This window comes from Fusarium venenatum (genome assembly GCF_020744135.1).
Source record: "Fusarium venenatum strain MPI-CAGE-CH-0201 chromosome Unknown EDB82scaffold_1, whole genome shotgun sequence".
Taxonomy (NCBI): domain Eukaryota; kingdom Fungi; phylum Ascomycota; class Sordariomycetes; order Hypocreales; family Nectriaceae; genus Fusarium; species Fusarium venenatum.
Genome location: NW_027072129.1, coordinates 7,070,910 through 7,096,211, shown reverse-complemented (window position 1 = coordinate 7,096,211; position 25,302 = coordinate 7,070,910). Strand labels below are relative to the sequence as shown.

Here is a 25,302-nt window from a genome sequence, read left to right as displayed (position 1 = left end):
TATTGTCTCGAGTCTGAGATTCTGACCGAGGACCGACTAATATGATAACTCAATGTAGTGGTACGCTTGTTTATCCAAAACCCAATTCTCTGTCATTCCAAAAGTCATAAGGCGTAGCAAACCTATCCCAATCTAGCACCATACTAAGCATACTACTCAATCAAACGTGTACAGCGCGATCCAGTGTTTACTCGTCACCGCCGTCGAAATCAGCACCGTCCTCTGTATAAACAGTTAGCACACCACTTTAGACGCATACGGATTTTGGGTCAGAAACTTACCGAAACCGTCTTGATAGGCATCTTGCTCATCGTTGTCGAATGAGTTCATGAGCATGGCACCACCGAGCAGACCGGCACCGGCACCGAGAGCAGCACCTCCTGCCATGCCCATACCCCCACCTCCCGGTTTGCGACCACCTCCCATACCACCACCGCCGAAACCGCCGCCATGTTGGCCGTAGCCGGGGCCGCCTCCATATCCACCATAGCCACCTGGTGCGCCGTAACCACCACCATAATGGGGCTGAGCGCCATAGCCCATAGGAGGGCCATGTCCTGGGTAGCCACCCTGAGGTTGCTGAGGATAGTACTGCTGCTGAGGGTAACCACCACCCATGCTACCCTGAGCTCCGCCATATCCACCATGAGCACCTTGTTGTTGATGCTTGTCAGCCATCTGCTTGCCCTTACCGAGCAGCTTTCCTAGGAAGCCGCCACTCTTAGCACCCCGGTCCCTCGGGGGTAGTTCTGCGGGGTAACTGCTGCCGCTTTGTTGTTGAGGATAAGGGCTGTTGCTCTGGGGGAACGGGCTATTCGAGCCGCCATATCCTGCAGGAACATCTGGGCCGCCAGGGCCACTGAGCGCACGCGCATCTTCTTCGGCTTGGAGCCGAGCGGCTAACTTGGCGTCTTCGTCTTGAGATGAACCACCGGCGCTGGCTGTGACATCTTCATAGGGGTTCTTCTTGGTGTCTGTAACTACAGGCGTGTTGCCTGGCTCGTATCCGGGAGGAGGACCGGCGGGCGCACCGTCATCATTAGGGAAGACGGGGGCAGTAGGTTTCTCCCATTGGGACTGTTTCGTGTATACGTTGACGTAGAACCTGGGGCGCAAATGTTAGTGACAAAGATGCGCTAGTAGATAAAGATGCGCGTGCTCTTACCATTCCTTGTACTGGTCGTTCCATCGCACGGCCCATCCGGCAGGGACCTCGGGGGCCTTGGGAGGAGGCGGGCCAGCTGGAGGAGCGAAATCGGCCATGGAAGTAGGATTTGAAAGTGTATGCGACGAGGAGAGAAGTTGTTTCTAGAGTGCGACGATAGGATTGTGCAAGGTGTTTGTTGGTAGGTTGAGAAATATCAAGAGTTGGCAGTTAATGATGTAGTAGGTGGGTATAAGTAAGTATACTAAGGTACTAAAGTAAAGTAAAGAGGGGAAATGCGATTCAGAGTCAAGAGTTAATAAGGTTGGAATAAAGGCTACTAAGCAGGTCTCTTTTAAGAATGGTCGGGCTATTTAAGTGTAGGTACATGTTGACCTCTTCAGGTCCCTGACAATCCGGCACCTGCCACTTGTGACCTTGAGTGTTTCGCAGCTTCCTTTCAGTTTTCGTCACTCACGGTTCACGCCACCCGCGGACGTGATGTGATGGTGCTGGAGCTGGAGGGGCAATTACCCAAAACCCCAGTAGCCCCTCCCCCGAATGTGAAGCGCAGGTGACGCCATTGGTGTAGAAGCTGTCATTGTAGATAGCACAGCCACCTTTTCTTTAGACTGATGTTAACTGACAGTTCCTGTCTGTAGATAGCAAGCAGTCTATCTTCTATTTTGTTCTATTCTTTTTAGCTCATCCTAACCAATATTCATTCTCTAGAAACCAACCATTTCTTTAAAGACTGAAATCATCCAAGACCAAAATCTCTTCTCTTCAACAACATAACGAATCATAGAGAAAGTGAGTGACATGCGCCAAGATTGCCCGGGGTAAATTGGACCAGTCCAGAGCTGCAGGTTAATGGTTGAAGCTTCTTTCTTGCGCATGCACTGCTAATCCTGGACTAGTTCGTAGTCGCAGTTCAAATAGGTTTCAGAGAGCGGCGTACGGGAATATCTCGTAGTCGGCTGCCTCTCGTCTCATTCTTCCAATACAGAATTACAAATTATCACAACCAAATTCGACAACGGAGATCCGTGGACAACGAGAGCCGCATTCGCATTGACAGCATGCGCCACGCATGACGCAATCCGTGGCGATTCATCGATGTGGCGGTGCTTTTCGAAATATTCCAAAGCTTCCACTCATATACAGGTACGTAATGACAACAACCTACTAGCTAAGCAGCCAAGCCTTCTCTGTCATCCTCCTCGGGCGGCGGATGTCTATCCGACCAAGGCTCAAAGAGCTTTGATGTCTTGGACAAACCTCCCAAAGTCTCCCATATCAAGAGAAACGCAAACAAAGCCATGACAACAAACATAAAGTCCTCGGCGTTAAGATGATTATGTGACTCGGGTAGTATGATGAGAACGATGGCAATGGCCAATCTCATACCAATCCGTAGAGTCTGGCCCATGAGCAGCGTGCACTCGCCCTCTACTCGGTATAGCATCCCATACACCCAGAGGCAAAACATGCCGACCCCAAGCCCTCCGCCGAGAAGCCAGCGCTGTCCATCTTCGAACTCCTCTATCGCCGTGCTCGCAGCTGCGACGTGTCCTCCGATTAGGAACGACGCTGCGAGTGGGAGATGCAGGAGGAAAAAGCCAAAGGCTGTCCAAGCTGATCGCCGGATCGGATGTATGGCTTGTACGCTGCCATCGCCGCTTGAGTAGATCCAGTTAAGCACAAACGCTATCACCAGTGTGCAGACGGCCTTGGCATAGCCAGAAGTCAAGCCGATTCCCGTCTTGTTGCCAACAATGATGCTGTACACGAATTCACCGAGGATGATGATGAAAAAAGCGCCCATGCGGTCAATCTCGTGCGCAATGTCCACAGCCGTGCTATATGTCAACTTCAGCTTGCCTTTGATCCAGGGGCTCAAAGTAAGCGCCCATGTTGCTTCCTGGTAGAATATTGCCACAGCGACAATGGCGGCCTTTGCGTGAATACTGATATCCTCCAAGAAGAGGGGGATGGTGATGAGCAGACCAACAAACATGAACCCGGCCATGATTCGAGCTTGAGCACGATGTTGATACGCTGCGAATGAGGTGATGAGGAAGACAGCGAGCGTAGTGAAGCGTGCAACAAGATACGCTCCAACAGTCGTGCGCATCGCCGAAATATCCACATCCGCGTCGTTGGCATTGTTGGCGTAAAGTACAAGAAGAGCCATGACCCAGAGGATGACTAGACGCTGTAGGATATCATCAGTATAGTACGAGTTCATGATCTCGCGAAGATCGGCCCAGATATGCCAGGCCGGCGCAAAGATGAGAATGTACTTTGCCAAATGAGCTCCGTCAGGGTGTTCAGCGAGCTCATCGCTAAAGTTCGCAACAATGGCAACATCTCGAAACCCAAGTTAACACTTATTCACCCGAAACAAAGAGGGGGGTTGTCTTACATAGAAGGTCAAGGAAGAGCTCAAACCGTCCCGCCTGACGCTCCTCTTCCTTTTCCTTTTGAAGCTCTCCTTTGTAGAACCACTGCAGCGCCCTTGGTTTCTTGACAAGAAAGCAATCTGCTCTGGCGTGTTCCTGAAGCTCGTTGCAATTCATCTTGTGCTTCTTGAGGTTGAGAGTGAGGAGTAAAGATGAAGTTGGGGTGGAGGTTTAGGTCCTGTTAAGCGTTTTTACCCCTTCCTGTCTTAGGTGAAAACGGAGAGCTGAGCTGAGCTGACTGGACTATTACCAAGCCATGTACATGCGCATGCAGCTATTTCATGGTGGTTGGCTAAAACTCTACTGATATGCTACCTACACTGCTTTGGCTGTGAATATTAGAGGCTATCGCGTTCTTACATAACATTCGGTTCCTTGTTACATAAAGCGGGATATTCTTCAGAACCCTTCTTCTTTAATATTCACTAATACTGGGCACTCTCTTTCATCTTCTTATAAGTTCTCTTTCAAGTGGCTTTAAGCTTGTGCCACTAATATCCAGGGTCGGCCGCTCTGATGTTGATCCCCCGCCTTGTTGTGTTCCACCAACCACCAATCCAACTCACCTCTATCCCATCTAGTCTATACGCAAACAAAAGTATCTGTTTAACCCGCCATCGAGATGACAAAGCAAATCCGAACTACTATACGGAGCAGGGTGGTTGAACCTCATGCCATACTCTATAATCTACCCTATACTCTATCTGCTAGAATGCCTCGAGAGGAACAACGTTTTCTGAACCTTTCCTGAATAAGTCCTTTGTAAGACTAATATCTTTTAGTCGTATATATGCGATGTTGTTTGGATGTTGGATGTAGAATTGATTATAATACTGAATTGTTCTTCTGTTGCACTATTGGGGAATTACTGTAAAGCTTGCACCTCTTTTTAGATCGTTAGCGAGCCGCCACGAATAATACTGAATTGTTAGTCTAACACGTGCGTACATATAGCTGGGATCGTGAGTAGTTACAAACATCCCTACCAAGAGACTCTGTATGAGACTTCACATAACGTAAGTTATTGCCCAGTGTCAAGGGTTGAAATAAGCTCTTCACAATACACACAGTTTTAACTCACGAGTGGTACGAATCAGGAAAATCCAAATCATGGATCGAACTCTCTTTATGTGTCTATATAAACGACAGAAAGCCCCCGCATCATAAAGATATTATTCTTTTGACCATCGGGTACAGTGGTTCTACCTTGTATACTCGCAACGAAGTAGAATCCATCAAAGAGGTACCGTACGTTACCTCTTGAAAAGCGGACTGAACATCTATAGGTCTTTACTTGAGCAGTCCGACTTTTATCCTTTGGATGGAGGGGAATCAGAGTTATTTCTCTCCACGCTTGCCACCAGGGGGAGCGAGTGAGATTCCGGGGGATGGCTATTGTTAACCGCCAAGACAAACAAAGAAGCGCTTAGGATTTGAAGATTAATAGTGATAGTGCTGAGATTGTTCATGCTTACCTATGTGCGTTGGCTGGGTAGAATGCTTGATACATCCTACAGTGCTGAGACCTGCAACAACCAAGTGGTTCTTATCCGTTGAATGGATTGTGACGTGTGGGATATCGACAACACACGTACGAGTTTTACTATAGCAGTCAAATTCATGGGACGAATAGAAGCTTAATGTAACTTGGTATGTCAGAAAATATGTTCAAACAAACTAGTTGGTAGAATAATCATCCTTTCTTATTTCTCAAAGCCTAAGTGGGTATTTTATCAAAATCATTCCAAAACCACTCCCCCTTGTCTACACATCAAACCTTTATTCAAGGGGCAAGAGGAGCCTCGGCTTCCTTATCGCCAAGGGGGATCTCCTTCTTCGCACCCTTGGTGGTGGCATCTGAAGCAGCCTTGAAAGATTGCTCAAAGTCGGCAATAATGTCATCAATATGCTCGATACCAACAGAGATTCGAATAAGATCCTGCTTACTGTTAGCCAGATGCATGCGGGTTAGGGTTCAGGCAACATACCTCAGTGACACCAGAGCTTCGCTTCTCATCATCGGAGAGTTGCTCGTGAGTGGTGCTCCAGGGGTGGATGGCCAATGTCTTAGCGTCACCGACATTGGCAAGGTTAGAAATAAGCTTGAAGCCATCAACAACTTCGCTGCCAGCACCACCACCCTTGACGCCAAAGCTAAGAACACCACCAAAGCCTCTCTTCAGGTATTTCTTAGCCGTCTCGTGGTACGGATGACTCTCCAGACCAGGGTACGAAACCCAGCTGACATAAGGACTCTTCTCGAGGTGCTGTGCCAGAGCCAGAGCGTTCTGAGCATGGCGCTCGGCTCGCAAGCTGAGAGTCTCGATACCCAGAAGCAGTTGCTGGGCGGCGAAGGGGTTTAACGCGGAGCCGAGATCACGGAGGATCTCAACACGGGCACGGATGATGAAAGTAATGTTGCCAAAGGTCTCGTAGAACTTGAGGCCGTGGTAGCCTTCCGAGGGCTCGTGGAATTGAGGGAAGCGAGCAGCGTTCTTGCCCCAGTCAAACTTTCCAGAGTCGACGACGACGCCTCCGATGGTAGTTCCGTGGCCACCAATCCATTTGGTGGCAGAGTGGACAACAATATCAGCGCCATGGTCGATAGGACGGATGAAGTAACCTCCAGCACCGAAGGTGTTGTCAACCTAGCAATCATTAATTAGAATATCCTATGTACCAGGCTATCCGTTTATCAACTTACAATAACAGGAACGCCCTTCTCGTGAGCAGCCTTGGAAATAGCCTCAAGGTCAGGGATGTTATACTTGGGGTTACCAATACTCTCAACATAGACAGCCTTTGTCTTGTCATCAATAGCAGCAGCGATATCCTCGGGCTTGTCACCGTCGACAAACTTGGTGTTGATGCCGAGACGAGGGAAGAAGACCTTGAATTGGTTATAAGTACCACCATAGAGGTTAGAAGTAGAAACAATGTTGTCGCCAGCCTGAGCAAGGGTGCTGATGGCGAGGAATTGAGCTGCCTGGCCTGAAGAGGCAGCGAGGGCAGCGACACCACCTTCAAGAGCGGCTATTCTCTTTTCGAAGACGTCAACTGTGGGCTGGAAAGGTGTCAGAGTAATGTTTTTGTATTGGCCTGTCCAGAGGGGGTTGACTGACGTTCATGATACGGCTGTAGATATTGCCGAACTCCTTGAGACCAAAGAGTCTGGCGCCATGGGCAGAGTCCTTGAAGGCATAGCTCTGCGAGCGTTATTAGCATTCGAGCTTTATGTTAGTGTTGTCAAAACATACAGTTGTGGCGTAGATTGGGACAGCTCGAGAGCGAGTAGTGGGATCAATCTCGGCTCTAGGAGACTTCAGTTAGTTCAATTGTGATCTATACAGTGTAGCATCCGACATTGTATTGCTCAATTGCAGCTGCATTGTTGTGTAGATAGCTTCAATATTGAGCAATACTCCGTGATCGGAGCCGAGACAAACGTACCCCGCGTGGAGCTGCAATGTCTCAAAATTCTTGCTAAGTTCCTCCGACATGATGAAGACGAGGCAATGAAAGTTGAGGTACCAAGGTAATGAAGTTTAAGATGACCGGTCTATAGAGTCAAGAAAGAAGAGGGAAGAAAGGAGTGTAAGTTTGTGGTAGATTGTGCCTTGCTCTTTATACCTCTTTGCCAATTCTCCTCCTCTCTCAGCTCATAGCCCAGCCTGCTACTACCGCAGTGATGTGATACCATACCATTGCCATACCACAGGTAATCTAAGTGGCCTAGCCCACCTTCAACAAACACCTCTTGGTCCCTTCTTCAAGCTCTCCCTAAACATCCCAAGCCTTTTTAGGCATGGACTCGTAGTGCCCAGAGACCCCGCGTAGCACGCCATTTCCACTCCCCCACACTGTTGAGCTGTCATGACCATTTCTACTTACCGCGTCCAAAGCTTGATTGTCGCTCTTTTGTTTAAACGGCCGCATTGGCATTGGATCTTTGATATTGAACTATATCCGAGAACCGCCGATAACCGTTTATTCCTTGTCTAATATTCATCTCGGTCGGAATTCTTTATGTTTTTATTAGGCAATGCCGTTGTTAGAGTTGACATTAAGTAATTGTAGGTTTCGAGAGAAGCTTTTGATTTGCGGGGCTGATCAGGAACAAGACAAAAATGGCAGAGACTTTATAGCCGCTTACTGTTTACCTATTACATACAAAGGTATTAGATAGATAGATGTAAGAACTATCTTGCACTGCTATGATTTGAACTTGAGTACTTGTCACTTGTAAAGCAGTTCACTAGTCTATAAAAGCATGGACCTGTGGACATTAGTACATAGATCCTCCTATGAATGAGAGGGCCCATCCATCATGACTTAAAGCCTAGGTTTAATGATGCAATTCCTGCATAGTAGCATAAGAAAAGAGACGAGAAACCATACCGAGAAATAGAAAAAGCTCCCGTCCTAAAAGCTGCCGGCCGGCCCGTTCATCCGGCGCCGACTATAAACCCGAGTAGCTTAGATCGAGGACCCAGCTGTTTGTTCATATTCTCACCTGACATATTCTCGTACGACATTAGTACTTCCTCTTTCGATTCTGATATGCTACCGGTTCTCGAGTCTTGCCGATTGTCGATTCTACGGTTGTTTAACGCCCCGTGTTATACTTCACGTAAATGGAATTGAGAGAAGTAACAAACATGTTGAATGAACCAGAAGCCAGTCCGGCTCAACTTTCCTTCTGGTTTAAGTTGAAGTAATTCGATCTAGCCGAAATTCAAGATGACTGACGATTAAATGATAGAGCAGAAAATGCCAGAGTTTCCAATTACCCCCGCTGTATAATATAATGTTCCCATCTCAGGCAGGAGGTTGGGTTGGGTATCCACGCCGATATACTCCTTTGACAGCATGACCAGGCCGTCCAATCGATAAAGGCACTGCCAGTATCCCTTTCCTGAAAAACAGATGCCCAAACGCCCGTCGTAAAAATGCCTTCCTCTAGTCTTATCCTTTCCTGTATTCGAGATTTATTTCATCACTGGAACATGTATAATTTGTGCCGTTTCTTAAGGCGCATGTCATGCTCATTTATGCCTGTCCCATTTCTCGGTTGTCGATGTCCTTTTTGGGTTCCTGGAAAGTCCTTTGGAACAGCTCTTTGGCTGTGAAGGCCGTTGTCGTGATCCACACCGTGAACTGGCCAGCAGCAACAACGGCATCGGCGCGTGCGCACGAGCAGACGGTTCCCTCACACATAATGAGGGACCCAATGAAGACAGCAATGGCGATGAAACCGGCGAAGTAAAGAGCAGCATTGACGGCTTCGACGACAACGGCGGCGTATTGATGATAGAGGCGCGGGACAAACAGAGGAGCGATCGCGAGGTAGACGATGGAGACGATGGAAACGATGGACGAGGTCAAGAGGTAGGAAAACGGTGAAGGCGCTGAGCCTCGACTTCTGCGGTCGTAATCGTGGACAACTTGAAGATGGTTAGCTTTCCCATCCATTCACCCATCCAGTCCAAGTCGATTGTGGGGACGCACCATATGAGCTCAAGCCGATGCTCGCAATAGATAGAGCTAGCTGCAGAACTCGCAGAGATATAAAAGCGACACGACCCATCATGATAATATTGTAGTAGAGGGAGAATAAGAGAATGTGAGTTGCATAAGAGTTTTAGCAATAGATACTCATGTAGCAGATAATCAATATGCAAAAAGTTGAAATTACGAAAGAACGGAAAGAAGGAAAAAAAGTACCCTAAGGATAAGTCAGGTCAGAAAAGAGATGAAAAGAGAGAGAAATAAGAGGTCTTCGTGTGAAATAGGCCCGATGGGCAAGGCGTGGGAAACTGGCCATAGACTATATAAATCAAAAGAGGCCTGTGGGGGGTGTGGACGATCCAGAGGAGATGCCCCCGAGAAAGAGACCGTGGACCCGGTCAGGGAAGGGGCCACTAAGAGAAACAGCAAATCAACAGAAACAGAAGGATAATCTTTTTTTAGATGGTCCAAAACATTACTGTATAGTAGGTCAAAGCAAAGCCTTATTTCTTACCTTCTTTTTAAACTATAGGCAAGGGAAACACTCTGTTGCACTGTTGCATCAGGTAACGTTTGGACGACGGGGGCCCTGAGACAAGGCGGGCACGTTTAAATATGAAACAGTCGTTGCTTCTCAAACCAAAACCAATTAAGAAACCAGGGGCAGGCTCCTCTTTTTTTCATTATGCGTTGGGAGAGTCGATAGTAACATTTTGGTGACTATGTTCAGAGCAAGTCAAGTTATGCGAAGAAGTGCCGCATAGAGGGAACATCTATAAAGGGGTGCTGTAGCTAAAACATCCGCAATTTTAACAACACCACGGATTTACCGTATGTAGATCTCGGTAGATCTTCGTTTATGCATTACGTAGAGTACAAAAAGGTTATTCCTGAATGGCTAAATGATGGATGGTACCTTAAGATGAATACCGTTACAAAGTTTAATAGTTTGTTAACAATTTATATATGAATGCTTGAACCAGAATCAAAGAAGCGACTCAACCAAGGCAAGCCAGTCATTAACCATTCTATCTGCCGAAACGAGTGTCGATTGCGACGCTCTTGATGTGCAGCATAGGCGGTTCAGTTCTGAGACACGACGACTCTTTCTGATGACGACGGTACGTGATGGTGATCGGCATGGCTCAGACTGCCGATAAACGCTGTACTATGCATCTGTCTGAGTACCTGGACCGTTGTACTGTACTGTACAGATGCACGTGTCACTGAAGAGAGGGAAAAAAAAACCCCCCATCTGGACAAATTGATATTGATTGCATCCAAGAGCTGGACCTTTGTATAATAAGTAGAAGATGACTCGGTCGGATACGAAATAGTGTGTGGGCCATGCATGTATTGCGCTGTCTGTGTAGAGACGAGACTCGATCAAACACAAACACAGAGAAAACATACTACCAAATAGTCAGCTACCGATATAAACCAGTCATATACAAGAGGTCACAATAACGTGGCAGTAGGCTATTTTTTAAAAATCAATTATCCTTTATCCCTTTCCTCTCAGCCACCTTTTCTGTACTGTTATATCGTTATCGGTTGATGCAAATTCACATGTAACCGAAAAAACCGACCCGAGCATACCGGACTTGCTCTCGAAGGGGGGGGGGGGGGGGGCAAGACATGTTTTGTTTGGACAGATGGACCCAAGGGAAAGAAAAGATCTCCAGGCCTTCGGGAGGACCTTCTTAGCGTCTTGACCTGTGGCCAGTCATGAAATGAATTGGGGTTAACAAGGTGCTGACGAGTTCAGCGGATGATGAGAAGTATGGGTATATTACTGCATGTGCCCTACGGTATTACCACTCAGCTGTACCCTTTATTCTTGGCTGCTGACAATATTGAGCATATATCACCTTTTGTGCATGTGAGTCCCGACCCATGAGGAGAAAATGTTGATGAACTGGAAAAAAGGACAACTCTGAATGTCACAGGAGAAAACATTTCACATTTCTCCCTCCCCGCATATTAAAGTAGAGGTAGTACGGAGTAGCCTTTTAACAAGGATTTAATCCAACGAACTGCATATGGACAACTGCATTTCTCCATATCAAACATCCTCGGCTCACTTGACTGAATAAAGTCCATGTCCCGCAACCAACTACTCCCTCATCAACTATCGCGGGGAATCAGGGATACGAGAAATTCCCCCAGGTGACGCTACTCCCTATTCTGCAGTGCTACTCCACGAAATCTGGGGCTGCCGAGGCACAAGCACTTTACGTGACTCTGCGTCGCGGCGCGCCTCGGTCCCCCATCATCCACTTTCCCTTCCCTCAACCAGTGGGACTCCTTCGTCAAAGCCTATGGCGTCGACAGGCTGGGCTATAGCTCTACTCTCTACTAGGTACTCTACCTAGTAATTCAATCATTGCCAATCCCTCAAAAGCTAAACCTGTTCCTCTTTGACTTCTCATTATCTTTTCTCTTTTTTACTTTTCCTACTCCTTCGTCTTTTGCGCCTCGTGATATCCATCCGTCCACCCGTCTGCAAGGGACTCGCTCATCCTTACTTTTGTGCTTGTGTTCCTCCGAATACCTGCATTCCACGTCCCTTTTCCGCCTCTTTGCTCTCTCGCTTGGCCAACAGCTTCAACCATCTTCCCCGCCTCTCCAAGCGACTCGGCATCTTTCTTGTGCCTCTTGTCTCTTTGTCTTGACCTTGTCTTGCCTCGCTTCGCCAGACTGTAACCATTACAATTTTCCAACTTACCAAAAGAAACCGACATCATCCACGATGGCGCTCCAAACGCAAAAAGACTACGACATTCAGTACAAGAAGCTCACTACAGTTCCTCCTCCTGGTCGTCCCTACGGCGTGCCAGTCGCTGGAACCGAAAGGCCCAACCGAACCGCCGCCTACCGGCACTGGGCAGTTGGCGATGGCCCGCTTGTTACTTCCCTCGAGCCTGATATCAACTCGACACACGACATCTTAAACAGGAGTGCGCGCAAGTGGCCTAATTCCAAATGTCTCGGAACCCGTCATTGGAACCAGGCGACTCAGCAGTGGGAGGACAAGTACGACTGGATCACCTATGCCGATTTTGACGTCCGAAGGAAGAACTTTGGCGCTGGTCTTGTTGAGATTCACAAGGGTATTGGTTATGCGCCCGAGAAGTACGGCGTCGGTCTGTGGTCGCAGAACAGAGCTGAGTGGCAGATCGCTGGTAAGGCTGCCCCTACCCCTCGTGGTCACGGCGTCGCATCATGGATCTAGGACCATACGCCTTGAACCTGCATACAAAAATGTGATTTGAGATTGCAATTGCTGACATATGCTCTTATATAGATTTTGGCGCTGCTTCTCAATCCCTGTATTCAGTCTCACTCTACGAGACTCTCGGTCCCGACACAACAGAATACATCATCAACCATGCCGAGGTCGCCTGTGTTGTCTGCTCTCTTCCCCATATCCCTGTTCTTCTCAAGATGTCGCCTCGACTTCCAGGCCTGAAACTCATCGTGTCTCTCGATCCCCTTGAGCAGGGTGAACTGGCTTCTCACACCAAAGCCTCTGTCCTGAATGAGATTGCTTCTCATCATGGAATTCAGATCTTTTCCATGGCTCAGGTTGAGGAGATTGGCGCCAAGTCTGGACGTGCACCTCAACCCCCTACCCGAGAGGATATCTGCACCATCAACTACACCTCTGGTACTACTGGTAACCCCAAGGGTGTTTTGATCACTCACGGAAACGCCGTTTCTGCTATCGCAGGTGGCCGAACGAACGGCAACGTGAGCCCCAAGGATACTCACATGTCGTATTTGCCTCTTGCCCACATTTATGGCCGACTCATTGATCAGATTGCTGTCGCTGAGGGTGCTGCGATTGGTTTCTTCCGGGGTGACATCCTGGGCTTGGTTGACGATATGAAGATCCTCAAGCCCACTGGTTTCATCTCTGTTCCTCGACTCTTTAACCGTTTCAATTCAGCCATTCGCACAGCTACTATCGAAGCCGATGGAGTCCGTGGCGCTCTTTCCCGACGTGTTATCGATACCAAGAAAGCCAATATGCGACTACCGCCAGGAAAGGCTTCCAACACCCACTTCTTGTACGACCGAATCTGGACTCCCAAGGTTAAGGCCGCTGTGGGCATGGACAAGGTTCACAGCATGGTCAGTGGCAGCGCCCAACTTGATCCTGATGTTCAGCAGTTCCTACGTGCCGCCTTTGCCAACCACTTTGCACAAGGTTTTGGCATGACCGAGACATACGCTGTCGGCTCCATCCAGGCCCGAGGTGATTTCACTACTGGAAACATCGGCGGTCCCATGTGTTGTGTGGAACTCTGCCTCGAGTCCGTTCCCGAGTTCGATTACACTGTGGATGACAAGCCCAACCCTCGTGGCGAGCTTCTCCTCCGCGGTCCTGTTATTTTCCGTGAGTACTACAAGAACGATGAGGAGACCCGCAAGACTCTGGATGCCGACGGCTGGTTCCATAGCGGTGACATCTGCGAGGTGGACAAGATGGGTCGCTTCAAGATCATTGACCGCAAGAAGAACGTCCTCAAGCTCGCCCAGGGCGAGTACATCTCCCCTGAGCGTATCGAGAATGTTTACATGGGCAGCACCAGCCTCGTCAACGCGGCTTTCGTCCACGGTGACGGCACTCAGTCCTCGTTGGTCGCGATTTTTGGCATTGATGTGGAGAGCTTTGCCCCATTCGCTAGCAAGATCCTGCAGGAGACCATCACCCCCAACCAGGTCGCGGATCTGCGTGTTGCAGCCAATAACCCCAAGGTGAAGGCCAAGTTCCTCAAGGTCCTCGACGACATTGGCAAGAAGCACAAATTTAACAGCTTTGAGAAAGTGCGCAATGTCCACCTTGATATTGATCCTTTCACCATTGACAACGGCATATTTACTCCTACGTAAGTTTTCCAACCCGTTTCAACTCCCCTATAAGAACATATCAGCTAACATGGCAACTCTCCCAGACTGAAGCTGAAGCGTCCCCAGGCCGCCAAGGCCTACCGAGAGCATATCGACCGCATGTACGAGGAGCTTGCAGCCCAGGAGCCTATTGGAAAGAACAAGCTATAAAAGATCTCAGCGTAGCCCGAATATGTGATTTTTGGCGTTACAGCTGCATTAAATGTTTTACGTATGTGTTCAAGGGTCACTGAGCGGCTTGAACTTGTATATAATTAGTATAGTATAACTATAATGCAAAGTAGACAACTATTTGCTATTGCTATGCCAGAAATACTAATGAGATACTAAGTTTATCTTTTACAAGGTTAATGAGGCAATGTGCTGTTTATAGAGATATATTGTTTCTTTATACTTGATTACTGTGAGGGTATAGGAGAAAGAGGCCCATATTATTATATTAATGCGAAAGGTAATTCAATTATTAATTGGTTAACATTTAGGCTTGTTAGCACAGCGACACCTTTCTTAATGTGTTATAACTCCATTCTATAGGTATGTCAAGCTATCGCTCTATACCAGACTTATGTTTGCAAATGAACCTCAGCAATTACATGTTAATTTCCTTGATTATTGCAATTGATTTGAAGGTTAAATTCTAATTCTATAGATTTTAAAATACTAACTGAGATCTATCCTTATTACAACTTAATATTATATAAACTTATAATATATATCTGTTTATTAATTACTTTTTTTTTTAATAATAAAACTTATAAGGTATTCTAAGGATTTTAAATATATGAAGAGCTTAAAGTAGTTAAAATTTATAATATTACTAATCTTTCTACTCTTAGCGATATATAGCACTCTGGATTATCTATTTTCCATCCCGTAGGCCCACTAAGCTCCTTCTTATGCCTCCTAATTACCTTATCACCGCAACAACGCTAAATGGGGCAATGGGGTAAGTGATATATATCCCCGTCATCTTTGTATACTACGCGTCAAAGGTTATCTTGTTTGATTTGCACTTTATCTCTGCATGATCTTGAGCTTATTTCCTCATGAGCTTTGGGCTGACTACAACGGTCTCCAGATCGTTGTTTAACCATGGCCAGGTGCCGACAGCGCCCATTCCTTTGCTGGATACCCTCAGGCCTACCGACGAACCGCCATCAAAACGCCAACGCATTGAGCAGCCCTTACCGCGTAAACGAAGCGTAAAGGAATGTCTCCGTGAACAGGTGTATCCTCTAGTCCAGAATGCAATTTCGGGCCTCAAGCGCGACGATTACCATCTTCATGCGCTCACGATCAAGGTAAATAAGGGAAGTTTCCCACTGCAACGTGCTTCAACGCTAATCGCAGGCAATTAAGGCAGTTACAGTACTCAGCATAAGCAAGTTCTTCCGCAGACGATGGGATGAAACCTGTGGTTATCTGAGCGAGACAGACCTGGGTATTCTCAGGTCTCAGGCGCGCAGTATCGTTGCAGAGCTTGTAGAGGGCTTGGTGAGTTGTCCGATTCCAAGACTAGGCCGTTTTTTTTTAACACGCCATTCAAGGAGTTCCGCGTATCCCCTACGCCCTTTTTGACACCTCAGCTGCCCCGGCGATCAATACAGCCGATCGTTTCACAACGTCGAGAACTTGAAGATTCTGAGGCATCAGACGAATCCAGCGAGACAGAAGAATCAGATGAGTTAGATGAGTCAGATGAGTCAGAAGACTCTGACGGGTCGGAAGACTCAGAAGGTTCAGAAGAGTCGGACGACTTACCAGAGCTAGAGGAGGTTGAAGAGTCAGAAGGGCTACCACAATTTCGAGCAGTTAACGTGCCAGAAGAGTCCCCGGAGCTGGAAGTGATTGAACTGTCGGAAGACTCGGAAGATTTGCCGGAGCTAGAAGAAGTGGAAGCTCTAAGAGAGTACTCCGAGCTTATTAAAGAGCCAAGAACTTTTGGGGAGCCGCATTCTTCTTGCACTTTCACCACGCACGAATCACCGCAAGTGCCGGAACCAGAGATTCCTGAATACATCAACCGGCAGCCATGCAAGTCTCGAGAACGCCGAGAACCAAACCCCCAAAATCGGTTCTACCAAATTGTCGAGAAGCCTTATCTCACGGCGGAACATCGCAAAGCCATCGAGGCGGGTACGAAATTTCCAGTTGATGCTAGCATTGCCAGTATAGCGTCACAACCAATTGTATACCATGTCGACTTTACACCCCAAGAGATCGCCGAGATCACAGAAAAGCTTTCGCGATCTAGGAACGAGCGCTTGGAGCCCACTCTCGAAACCCTGATGCAATGGGTCAGGCTAGAAGGCCAATCTCTACCCGCACCAAGCGGACGGTCTCAGCGTGATATGAATGCTTTTGGGGCGGATCTATGGGAAGGACGAGTAGTTGAAGTTCCGCGAGTTCTGTCATTAACTAGTGAACCTGTGAACCAACAGATTGAGAAACGCCAGGGGCAGTTAAGAAGGGCGAGCAGGTTCTCGTCCTTGCTTATGGCTCGAGAGATGTCAGGAAATCAGGGATTCCAGCGGACCCGCCAATACCTGAACTTTCAACAAGAATTCAAGACGCTGCGTGAAGATGATCTGGAGGTGGTAGCTGAGTTTACGAACTGCGCTGGAGATGTCACTACAGGCACTTGGATCTCTAATGAAAGCTTCTTGTGCGGTACGACAACCCACTCTGACACGCACAACCAACAATACAACAAACCGGGAAATTTGCTCCTCTGTTCGACTAGCAAAGGCACGCTGCGTGCATTTCCAGACCATCGAATACCTCGTCCCCTGGTCGAAAAAGGAGAGAATTCGACAGAGGCCATGCGACAGAGCCAAGATCCTTGGCTATACTCTTCAGTCGTCTCGTCTGACTACAATGCGGATGATAATTTAGCGTATACCTCAAGTTTTGATAAGACAGTCAAGATTTGGAAGGTCGACTCTCAGGGCACGCACATGGAGGCCATTGCCACATGGCAACACACTGGCAACGTTAATTTTGTCGCTGCTGCAAAGGACCGGTCAGGCCGGGTGGCGACAGCAGCAGACTCCCCAACTGATGCTGTACGAGTATATACGGTCGAAAGGGGGAATGAGGCAAACAGCACGTATCAGACCTTCTCTTGCTCGAGAACTGATGCTGAAGGGTCAAACAAGTGGGCGTACTTCCCAGCAACGATGCAATGGGGGAGAGCCCCGGGCTGCCAACACTTGCTCTTGGTCGGATACTCTCCTCGAAGCTTCAGTGGGGATGATCTGGAAATCCCAGAAGACAGAAGGACATCAGGAGAAATTATCTTGTGGGATGCGGAACAAGGCATGCGAATTAATGTGTTTACGGCTTCAACGGCCAACGTCTTCGAGGTTGCCTGGCACCCAAAATTACAACGTTTTATTGCTGCAACGACGCCGAACGGCTTAAGCATTAACCCCAACAAAGTCAAGACGCTAGTCCACATCTTCCAGCGTGATAAGGAACGTCTGGGTGGTGGTGGATATGCCCAGTACCAGTCACTTGACTGCTACGCTTCCGACATTAATGAACTTACGTTTGTTCCTAACTCGTGTGGGCACGCTTATGTCAGTGCCGCGTGCACTGACGGCAAGGTTTACATCTGGGATACGGCGCAGGGTGATAAGCCCATCCACACGCTCTCGCATGGAAAACCTATCGAAGAGTACTATGGAGATCGCGAGAAGGAGGATACAGGCGTCAAGTTCACAGCGTGGAACACAAGTCTTGACCGTTTTTACACAGGATCCAGTGATGGTGTAGTCAAGGTGTGGAACATACGTAGGCTGAAGGAGCCTTTCATGCGAAACATCCTTACAGCACCAGGGCCTATTGCTTGGGGCGGTTTCTCTCCTGATACCTCGAAATTAGCGATAGGTGACGCCACTGGTCGCTGTTTTATCCTTTCTATAGATGAGCGCGATGCGCCGGAGTCGCACTTTATGACTCTGCCCGGCACTAAACGGCGACTCCGCCGTCCACAACCACTAATTCCGCATCCGGAGCCGGACCCACCCGGCGCGGAACACGGAGACGATATGGACATCGACTCGGAGCTTGAGGATGCCACATATGCCCGCCGTACTTATCTCGACACCCAATACATTAAAATCACTAATAACCCTGTCATCGGTGCCGTTCAAGGCCCTCGGTATTCTGAAACTAACCTCTTTTGCCGCGAGGCCCATTTTAACCAGAACCCCACCGCTCCTCTCCTTGCCGAGTTCGAGCGCTTCCAAAAGAACAGCGAGGCTGATAGTATCGGTAAGCGACGGCGTTCTGTACGTCGAGTTAAGATTCCTGCGTCGCCAGACGAGCGTCTCAAAGCCGTGCACGCAGAGAATAAGAAGCGGGACTTTAATCTGGAACAGCTGGAGAGGAGTGACATAGATAGTCTTGCGAAAGCCGGGGCATTGCTAAGTATCGAGGAAGATTGGGGCTTTGTATATGAAGAGCTCATAAGCCCAGACATGAATGCTCTGTAAAAAAGTTCATCTTGAAGTTTAAGGAGTATATAGTATAATAAAAGCACTATAGTATATAATAAATTAAGTATAAATATAATTCTTTAATTCTAAGTAATACTATAGTCTAAATATAATATATATAATGAGGGAAATTTTTTGTTATAACCACTGTAGCTCGGGGAGCTACAGCAGGGTATTAGGCTGTTGTAGGGGGCTTAACTGACCAGTGTTCAGTATAAGGTCAATCTTTTGGTTGTTGTGGCGCAACGGTCACCCCCTATCGTGCCTAACAGAATTAATTTTAAATTTTATAACAACTTTAAATGAAATATAAAAGATTTTAAAACTTAATATTTAATTTATACGAAAAAAAGTCTACTTAATAGGATAACTAATAATAATGATAAAGTAATATATATAAAACAACAGTTTAACTATCTTATTAGAGTTATATAATAACAATCTATTTATAGCGGCTCGCTGACAATCTAAAAAGAGATGCAAGCTTCACAGAAATTCCCCAATAGTGCAACAGTAATCTATAATGGGAACATACTAGACTAGGGGAAGTGTTTTGACTTGCAGTAGCTAACCATCATATTGGGGTTTTAGCGATTGACTCTCTGTCACTAATTGGAATAGGTCATAATAGATTGCGCAATTATTTTTATCTATTTCATGTTCAAACAACTGTCAACTTGTTGGTCGTCTCAAATACGTGATGTGCGCGACCCTCAACACAAGCCATTTTACAAACTCATGTTATCATATCAGAAGATTTTTGAACCAAAGACAATCCCATGCATCGAGCTCACCACGAGCAGAATTTTGAAACCAAATTTCCCAAAACGCCTTCTAATGCTTAGCGGTAACGGCCTCGCCGGTCACCTTCTCAACATAAGCCTTGGCCCTGTAGTGGACGCGGTTAGTATCGGTAGAAAAGTGAGCGATGTGGGCAGCACTTACATGTCGCCAAATGCAACCATACAGACGGTCTGCCAAACTCCCAGAGAAATACGGGGAGCAATACCACGGTACAGACCCTTGATACCGTTGCTCTCGTAGATGTACTTGAAGGTGTTGCCAACAGTCATCTTCTTGGGACGGTTGGGATCCTCCTTCTTACTCTGCATCTCAACACGGATAACCTCAATAGGTTGGTTCCAGGCACTGAGACCACCACCGAGAGCACTGGCAATGATCTTCTCACCAGGGGTGAGCTTCTCGTGCTCCTTCTTACCGGTAAGGGACTTAATCCAACCCTCGGCAAGACGGCTGAGACCGAAACGGCTACCCCAGTTGGTCATCTGGCGGATAGCGACGGCGTTGACACCCTTGTTGATACCACGAATACCCTCCTTGCGGTAGATCTCTGCGAAGGTCTGGAAGGTGGTCTGAGGCTTGACACCGGAGGCAGCGAGCTTGTGCTTAGTGATCTCGACTGTCTTCATGCAGGTGCAGAAACCCATAGTGGCATAAGCCTGGGCGACACCGCCAGTGACACCACCAAGGATACCACCACCAAACTCGGAGGCACCGGCGGCACGGGCGTAGTATTCGGCCTCGGAAGCGACGAAAAGGAGGACAGCACCCTTAGTGGAGGCTTCAATCCAAGCCCAGGGGATGAGGCCTTGGAAGACTGCAGGCTGTGTATTAGCAAGATGACAGGTAGGTGTTGGTCTGAGGACTATCACTTACAGCCCAGAGGACCACCACGGGCCCATACGCGTCCCAAAGCCGTAGCCATGCTGTCGCCTCTGTTCGCTGCCATAGTGGTCTTGACTACTTCCAAAGGCTATCAAGGCGTAAGCAAATGACCTCTTCATTCTGTATTAAGTTGAGCCTACCTGACCGAGTGTGGTAACCTCGAAAAGGTTGAGACCAGCGCCCAGAAGCAAGTTGGAGAACTTGATGGGCTTCTTCTCCAGCTTCTTATCCCCGATGGGGCCTGGAAGATCGGTACGAATGGTAGCCATAGCTTTGGGAGTGTCGTAAAATAAGGGGCCCTGACCAAGGGATTAGGGTGCTTCTTCGCTGAGGGGATTGAAAGTTGATGGATGCTTCGCAAGAGGTTGTAGAAGGGAAGAAAGGGGAAGAGAAGGGGAGGGGAGATAAAGCTATAGGCGTGTGCTGAGAAGGCTGTGTGGGGGAGGTACGTACTGTAGATTTGATGGATGCTGAGTCAGATCCAATAAAAATAGTTGAATGGGCAGGGAAAAGTGCTGAGCTAAAAGCTGAGCAGAGGAAAATAAGCTTGGGGAGGGGGAGAAGCCGCCTGGAGAAGTACCCGATAAACGGAAGGGAAATATGTACGAACAATGGGGATGGATGGATTTGCGGAGGTCGATGGCCGAGGTTCAAATGGGTATGGACATGCGCATGCGCGAGAAGACCCGAATCAAGAATTGAGTTATTCTCAGTAAGTTTTAGGCACATAGTCAGTCACATATTGTTTTGCATGTGTTTCGGTTGCCATTCCGTTGCTGATGAGGGGAAGGGAAAGCTATGGACAGCACGTTTATAAGGCTGACGACGCTATTCAACCGCTGGAAACCAGTACAGCTTACACCGCACTACCTGTTCTTGATACAAGGGAGAAAACGCCAATAGAAAACAATGATTGTAATTAATCTGCAATGCTGACCTTTGTCTCACATATAACTCGAATGGCGCTTCACGGAACTTTTCGCCTGTTGTGCACCATTATTCCAAGCCGACAGCTCGTAAACCGAGATAAGATCGGTTTTGAGCTGGATCACTCATGTGAAGTCGAAATCGAAATCCGGGGGTGGATGTCCTGGGGTTCAATGACCGGCAAAAAGAAGACCGACGGAAGTAGAAGACGGAGAGAGAAAAAATTTGCTTGTGATTATGGATATATCTAGAGTGTAACGAACATGTTTTTTTACTCTGTGCTCAAAAGATTTATTATAGCTATCACGCCACCATCACTGCTGAAGCTCTCCACGTCTGTAGTAGCAAAGTTCAGTCACAATGCTTCCATTACAGGTGTTGTGCTGAGGCTATAAGCATATTTCGAGCTCAAAACATCTCCTCAACAGCTTTTATTCACCACCGATCTTCAAAGAAGCACACAAACAACCGACGTCCATTTTCACCTTGAAAACATGCAGTTCCAACAAAGAATTCCATCCAGCCTCACCCGAATCCTTCTAGCTCCTCATTCGACAATATCAGCCACCCCCGAAGATCGCAGCTCTCACCTCCATTTCTATTCGAGTTTTCCCCTGTGGCGCCAAATCGGAAGAGCTCTCAACGCCCCTCCTCCACTCAACTGTTGAGAGCTGGCGTCCCTGTCTGCATGGAGATTTTGTCGGCGTTATCTCTCACCGAGACTTTACTTTACCTACATTACTTGACCTACCTATGAGTGAACAACTCTCCTCGTATTTTATGATACAGGGTTTCTATCCTATTACTGAGCAAAACAGAGTTTATGCTTGGATATTTAATAAGGAGCAAGCATATCCTGTTGGTGAGTTGTATACTATAGAGGCTGAGGCAGGTACAGTACTTTTTTTTTCGTGGGGGTCAACCAACCCGATTCAATGAGGCTTTAGAACAAACCGTCACGATTCGAAGAAAAGCTGGCCACCAGCGATGACAACAAGACCAATTAACAGTTGCAAAATTCTCAATTGTAACACGCAACACAGACAATGGATTCATAGACAAGATAGATATTGCAGATTAACTGTCAAATCATTTCATTTCAATCGGCGCTCCAGCGACGATTTGCTCATTACTAAACTAAAACAGTCCCATTGTGTTGTACAAATGCCATTGACTCGGCAATCCATTCTGTCCATTTCTTGGGCAGAACCCTCCCATCACCTTCTTTTTCCCTTTTGCTTCTAAATCGTTTACAGCTTCTTGACGAGCTCAGCCCACTTGTCAGTGGAGAAAGACTTGGGTCGCTCGATGGGGGCACCGAGAGCGCGGTCAATGATGAGCTGGGGAAGGACACCAATGGCACGAGAGACACCGAAGAGGACGGTGTAGTAGTTAGCCTCAGTGAGACCGTAGTACTGGAGGAGGACACCGGAGTGGGCGTCAACGTTGGGGTAGGGGTTCTTGGTCTTGCCGTGCTCGGTGAGGACACCAGGGGCGATCTTGTAGACCTGAGAGACGAGCTTGAACATGGGGTCGTTGGGCATCTTCTCTTGAGCGAAAGTGCGCTGAGCCATGTAACGGGGGTCGGTCTTTCGGAGAACGGCGTGACCGTAACCGGGGACGACACGGCCGGCGTTGAGGGTGGACCAGAGGTAGTCAGTGATGGCCTTGTCGCTAAGGTCATCGCCAACAGACTTCTTGAACTCGGTGAGCCAGTTAAGGACCTCCTGGTTGGCAAGACCGTGGAGGGGACCGGCAAGACCGTTAAGACCAGCGGCGAGAGAGAGGAAGGGGGAGCTGAGAGCAGAGCCGACAAGGTGAGTGGTATGGGCAGAAACGTTGCCACCCTCGTGGTCGGTGTGGATGGTCAGGTAAAGACGCATGAGCTCGACGAAGTCGGCGTTGTCGGCGAAGCCAAGCTGGTTGGCGAAGTTGAAGGAGTAATCCTTGTCCTTCTGGATGGGAGCAACCTTTCCGCCCTTGAAGACGTTCTGGTAGATACGAGAAGCGATGTTGGGGAGCTTAGCAATGAGGTCCATGGAGTCCTCAAAGGTGTAGCCCCAGTACTCCTTCTTGTTGATACCCTTGGCGTAGGCCTTGGCGAAGCTGGAGGTGTGCTCGAGAGCAGTAACGGCCAGGGAGAACTGAGCCATGGGGTGGAGGTCGGTAGGGCAGTGGTCGATGAGCTCCTCGACGAACTTGGGGAGATCGGAGCGGGCAGCCCACTCAGCGGAGAGGTCGCGGACCTGCTGCTCAGTAGGGACCTCACCGGTCAGGAGAAGCCAGAAGAGACCTGCGCAGTTCGTGTTAGCATTGATAGCGTACATTTCGGCGAACAAATTCTACTTACCCTCAGGAAGGGGCTCCTTGCCACCGGGAGCCTTGGGGAGAAGCTCCTGGCACTCGGGGATGGTCTTGCCACGGAATCGGATACCCTCCTCAGAGTCGAGGACGGAACCCTCCCAAACGAGGGCCTTGATGCCACGGGCACCACCGTAGACCTGGTCAAGAGTGACCTTGTCAATAACCTTGGAACCATGCTCCCTGCGAGAACGTTAGCTTGAAAGTTCAATTGATTGTAGGTTTGTCCTCGATTCGCAAAAGTAGGCATGAGGCTCAGGGTGGATCCAAGCTTCGGCCAACATTGAACCGAGGGAAAAGAATGCGACTGACTTTCGGAGGGCCTTGACCTGCTCAATCTTCTCGGGCAGAAGCTCGGCGAATCGCTCCTTCAAGGTCTATGAGGTTGACAATGGTTAGCATGCTGTTCTTGTATCGTGTCCTGGCTACCTTTGTGTTTGCCAATGGGTCGTGACGTTCGTGGGTAGCAGGATTCTAGGACTCGACTTTATCCGAGGTTAAACAAAACATACCTGGGTCTTGGCGGAGTAGCATCGAATGGCGTTGAAGGCAGAGCCATTGACGGGAGAAGAACGGAGGGAAGCCCGGAGGGCAGCGTTGCTGAGACGAGCGACTGAAGCCATTGTGAAGGGAGGATGAATATGCAGACGAAGAGACAAGAAACAGGCGGGTGTGCCGGAGGGAAGGAGAGAGGTATATGAAGGATGTGGAGGGGAGAAAAGTTATGGGGAGGAAGAAGAAGTAGTTCAGGCAAGGTAAGCCAAGACAGGACAAGACAAGACAATAGGTCAAAAAAAGGCGCAGGCAGGCACCTCAGAACGGGACTTGATGGAGGGATGCACAAAAATTACCTTACTGTGACATTGCCTCTCACCTTGGCTCTACCTTAGCTGCGAGTACCTTTACCTCTTTGCCTTAACCGTCCAGGCCCAGGCTAGGTCTCATTCAGAACTTCGGGGACCGGGGGTACGGGGGGTCATGGATGGATGAAGCATCAAGCGGAGCGGGACTTATGGGGCAGATAGCCCAGTTTTCCCTCTACATTGACGGATTTACAGGGGGTCGCCTAACACATTTTTTCTCTCTTATGTGCCTCTGCCTCGCTTGTCAGGGGTGTTGTGTTGTTTCTGGGGACAACCGTTGTTATTTTCTTTTCTTTGGCTTCTGTCATGAAGACGACATTTCGACAGCTACCTATAGCTTGTATGGTGTACCTCTGCGGGGCAGGTTCAGAGCTCCAGGCCATTCTTAGCTGAGGTCACTGCGTGTTTGAGAGCTGACTTTTGGTTCAGTGCAGTGCAAACTAATCTGAGCAATGATACGGTACTAAGGTTAGTTGTCTCGATCACATTACATCACATCAGAGCTCGCTACAGCTCGCTACAGCAAAGCACAGCACCCTCTTTTTGACGTGCCCAGCTATCATTCCGTCATCAATTGTTTGCTGGGTAGGTAGTATTTGCCAATACTTTTTGTTGTTATCAAAACTACCACTTGTAGGCTCTCCCAAGTAACTCGGAGTGCCTCATCGGATATACATATGTATAACAAAGCTACTAAGGTACATACTAGAGTACTATCGGATGGATCCATTCATTGCCATGCTGTCCTCTTCTTTTGATGAGGTTGCACAGGCCAGGAAAAAAATAACTGTGCTACTGCTGAAGAGGAGCATCTACCGCGGGGCCACCCCAACCTACGAGCCCCAAAATTTCGGTCCAATCCTTGTCCCTCCTCTCCCGTTGCCCGCCTCCTCCAATTCGATACACTTCAAGTTCAAGCCCCCAAATGA

At 48.2% G+C, this 25,302-nt stretch overlaps 8 protein-coding genes across 8 annotated transcripts; 2 read left to right on the top strand and 6 right to left on the bottom strand.

Moving 5' to 3' along the window:
* Positions 1 to 48: 48 nt before the first annotated feature.
* Positions 49 to 1,567, bottom strand: EDB82DRAFT_69955 (uncharacterized protein). The gene is made up of 2 exons (XM_065610033.1): positions 1,166 to 1,567; positions 49 to 1,105 (listed from the first exon to the last, which is right to left on the bottom strand). The coding sequence occupies exons 1-2, from the start codon at positions 1,261 to 1,263 to the stop codon at positions 235 to 237; spliced, it is 969 nt and encodes a 322-aa protein (XP_065465724.1). The 5' UTR covers positions 1,264 to 1,567; the 3' UTR covers positions 49 to 234.
* A 769-nt stretch (positions 1,568 to 2,336) lies between these two features.
* On the bottom strand, positions 2,337 to 3,726 carry EDB82DRAFT_471848 (bacterial low temperature requirement A protein-domain-containing protein; the record flags this gene model as incomplete). Its single annotated transcript, XM_025729740.1, has 2 exons — positions 2,337 to 3,517; positions 3,573 to 3,726. The coding sequence occupies 2 exons, from the start codon at positions 3,724 to 3,726 to the stop codon at positions 2,337 to 2,339; spliced, it is 1,335 nt and encodes a 444-aa protein (XP_025588935.1).
* Positions 3,727 to 5,235: 1,509 nt separating this feature from the next.
* On the bottom strand, positions 5,236 to 7,249 carry EDB82DRAFT_69822 (O-ACETYLHOMOSERINE-lyase). Its single transcript, XM_025729741.2, has 6 exons — positions 7,060 to 7,249; positions 6,867 to 6,921; positions 6,732 to 6,815; positions 6,314 to 6,673; positions 5,598 to 6,257; positions 5,236 to 5,548 (listed from the first exon to the last, which is right to left on the bottom strand). The coding sequence occupies exons 1-6, from the start codon at positions 7,107 to 7,109 to the stop codon at positions 5,393 to 5,395; spliced, it is 1,365 nt and encodes a 454-aa protein (XP_025588936.1). The 5' UTR covers positions 7,110 to 7,249; the 3' UTR covers positions 5,236 to 5,392.
* Positions 7,250 to 8,658: 1,409 nt separating this feature from the next.
* On the bottom strand, positions 8,659 to 9,196 carry EDB82DRAFT_521107 (uncharacterized protein; the record flags this gene model as incomplete). Its single annotated transcript, XM_025729742.2, has 2 exons — positions 8,659 to 9,053; positions 9,118 to 9,196. 2 exons carry the CDS (start codon positions 9,194 to 9,196, stop codon positions 8,659 to 8,661), a joined length of 474 nt encoding a protein of 157 aa, XP_025588937.2.
* Positions 9,197 to 11,869: 2,673 nt separating this feature from the next.
* EDB82DRAFT_471845 (uncharacterized protein) lies at positions 11,870 to 14,184 on the top strand (the record flags this gene model as incomplete). Its single annotated transcript, XM_025729745.1, has 3 exons — positions 11,870 to 12,302; positions 12,425 to 14,012; positions 14,079 to 14,184. The coding sequence occupies 3 exons, from the start codon at positions 11,870 to 11,872 to the stop codon at positions 14,182 to 14,184; spliced, it is 2,127 nt and encodes a 708-aa protein (XP_025588939.1).
* A 777-nt stretch (positions 14,185 to 14,961) lies between these two features.
* Positions 14,962 to 18,608, top strand: EDB82DRAFT_488953 (uncharacterized protein). Its single transcript, XM_065608341.1, has 3 exons — positions 14,962 to 15,335; positions 15,394 to 15,528; positions 15,582 to 18,608. Exons 1-3 carry the CDS (start codon positions 15,081 to 15,083, stop codon positions 18,531 to 18,533), a joined length of 3,342 nt encoding a protein of 1,113 aa, XP_065465723.1. The 5' UTR covers positions 14,962 to 15,080; the 3' UTR covers positions 18,534 to 18,608.
* Positions 18,609 to 19,077: 469 nt separating this feature from the next.
* On the bottom strand, positions 19,078 to 21,006 carry EDB82DRAFT_488951 (mitochondrial carrier domain-containing protein). Its single transcript, XM_025729747.2, has 5 exons — positions 20,676 to 21,006; positions 20,363 to 20,521; positions 20,214 to 20,310; positions 19,482 to 20,154; positions 19,078 to 19,425 (listed from the first exon to the last, which is right to left on the bottom strand). Exons 1-5 carry the CDS (start codon positions 20,949 to 20,951, stop codon positions 19,371 to 19,373), a joined length of 1,260 nt encoding a protein of 419 aa, XP_025588941.2. The 5' UTR covers positions 20,952 to 21,006; the 3' UTR covers positions 19,078 to 19,370.
* Positions 21,007 to 22,108: 1,102 nt separating this feature from the next.
* Positions 22,109 to 24,312, bottom strand: EDB82DRAFT_69513 (citrate synthase mitochondrial precursor). Its single transcript, XM_025729748.2, has 4 exons — positions 24,023 to 24,312; positions 23,823 to 23,887; positions 23,500 to 23,693; positions 22,109 to 23,442 (listed from the first exon to the last, which is right to left on the bottom strand). The coding sequence occupies exons 1-4, from the start codon at positions 24,131 to 24,133 to the stop codon at positions 22,400 to 22,402; spliced, it is 1,413 nt and encodes a 470-aa protein (XP_025588942.1). The 5' UTR covers positions 24,134 to 24,312; the 3' UTR covers positions 22,109 to 22,399.
* Positions 24,313 to 25,302: the final 990 nt, after the last annotated feature.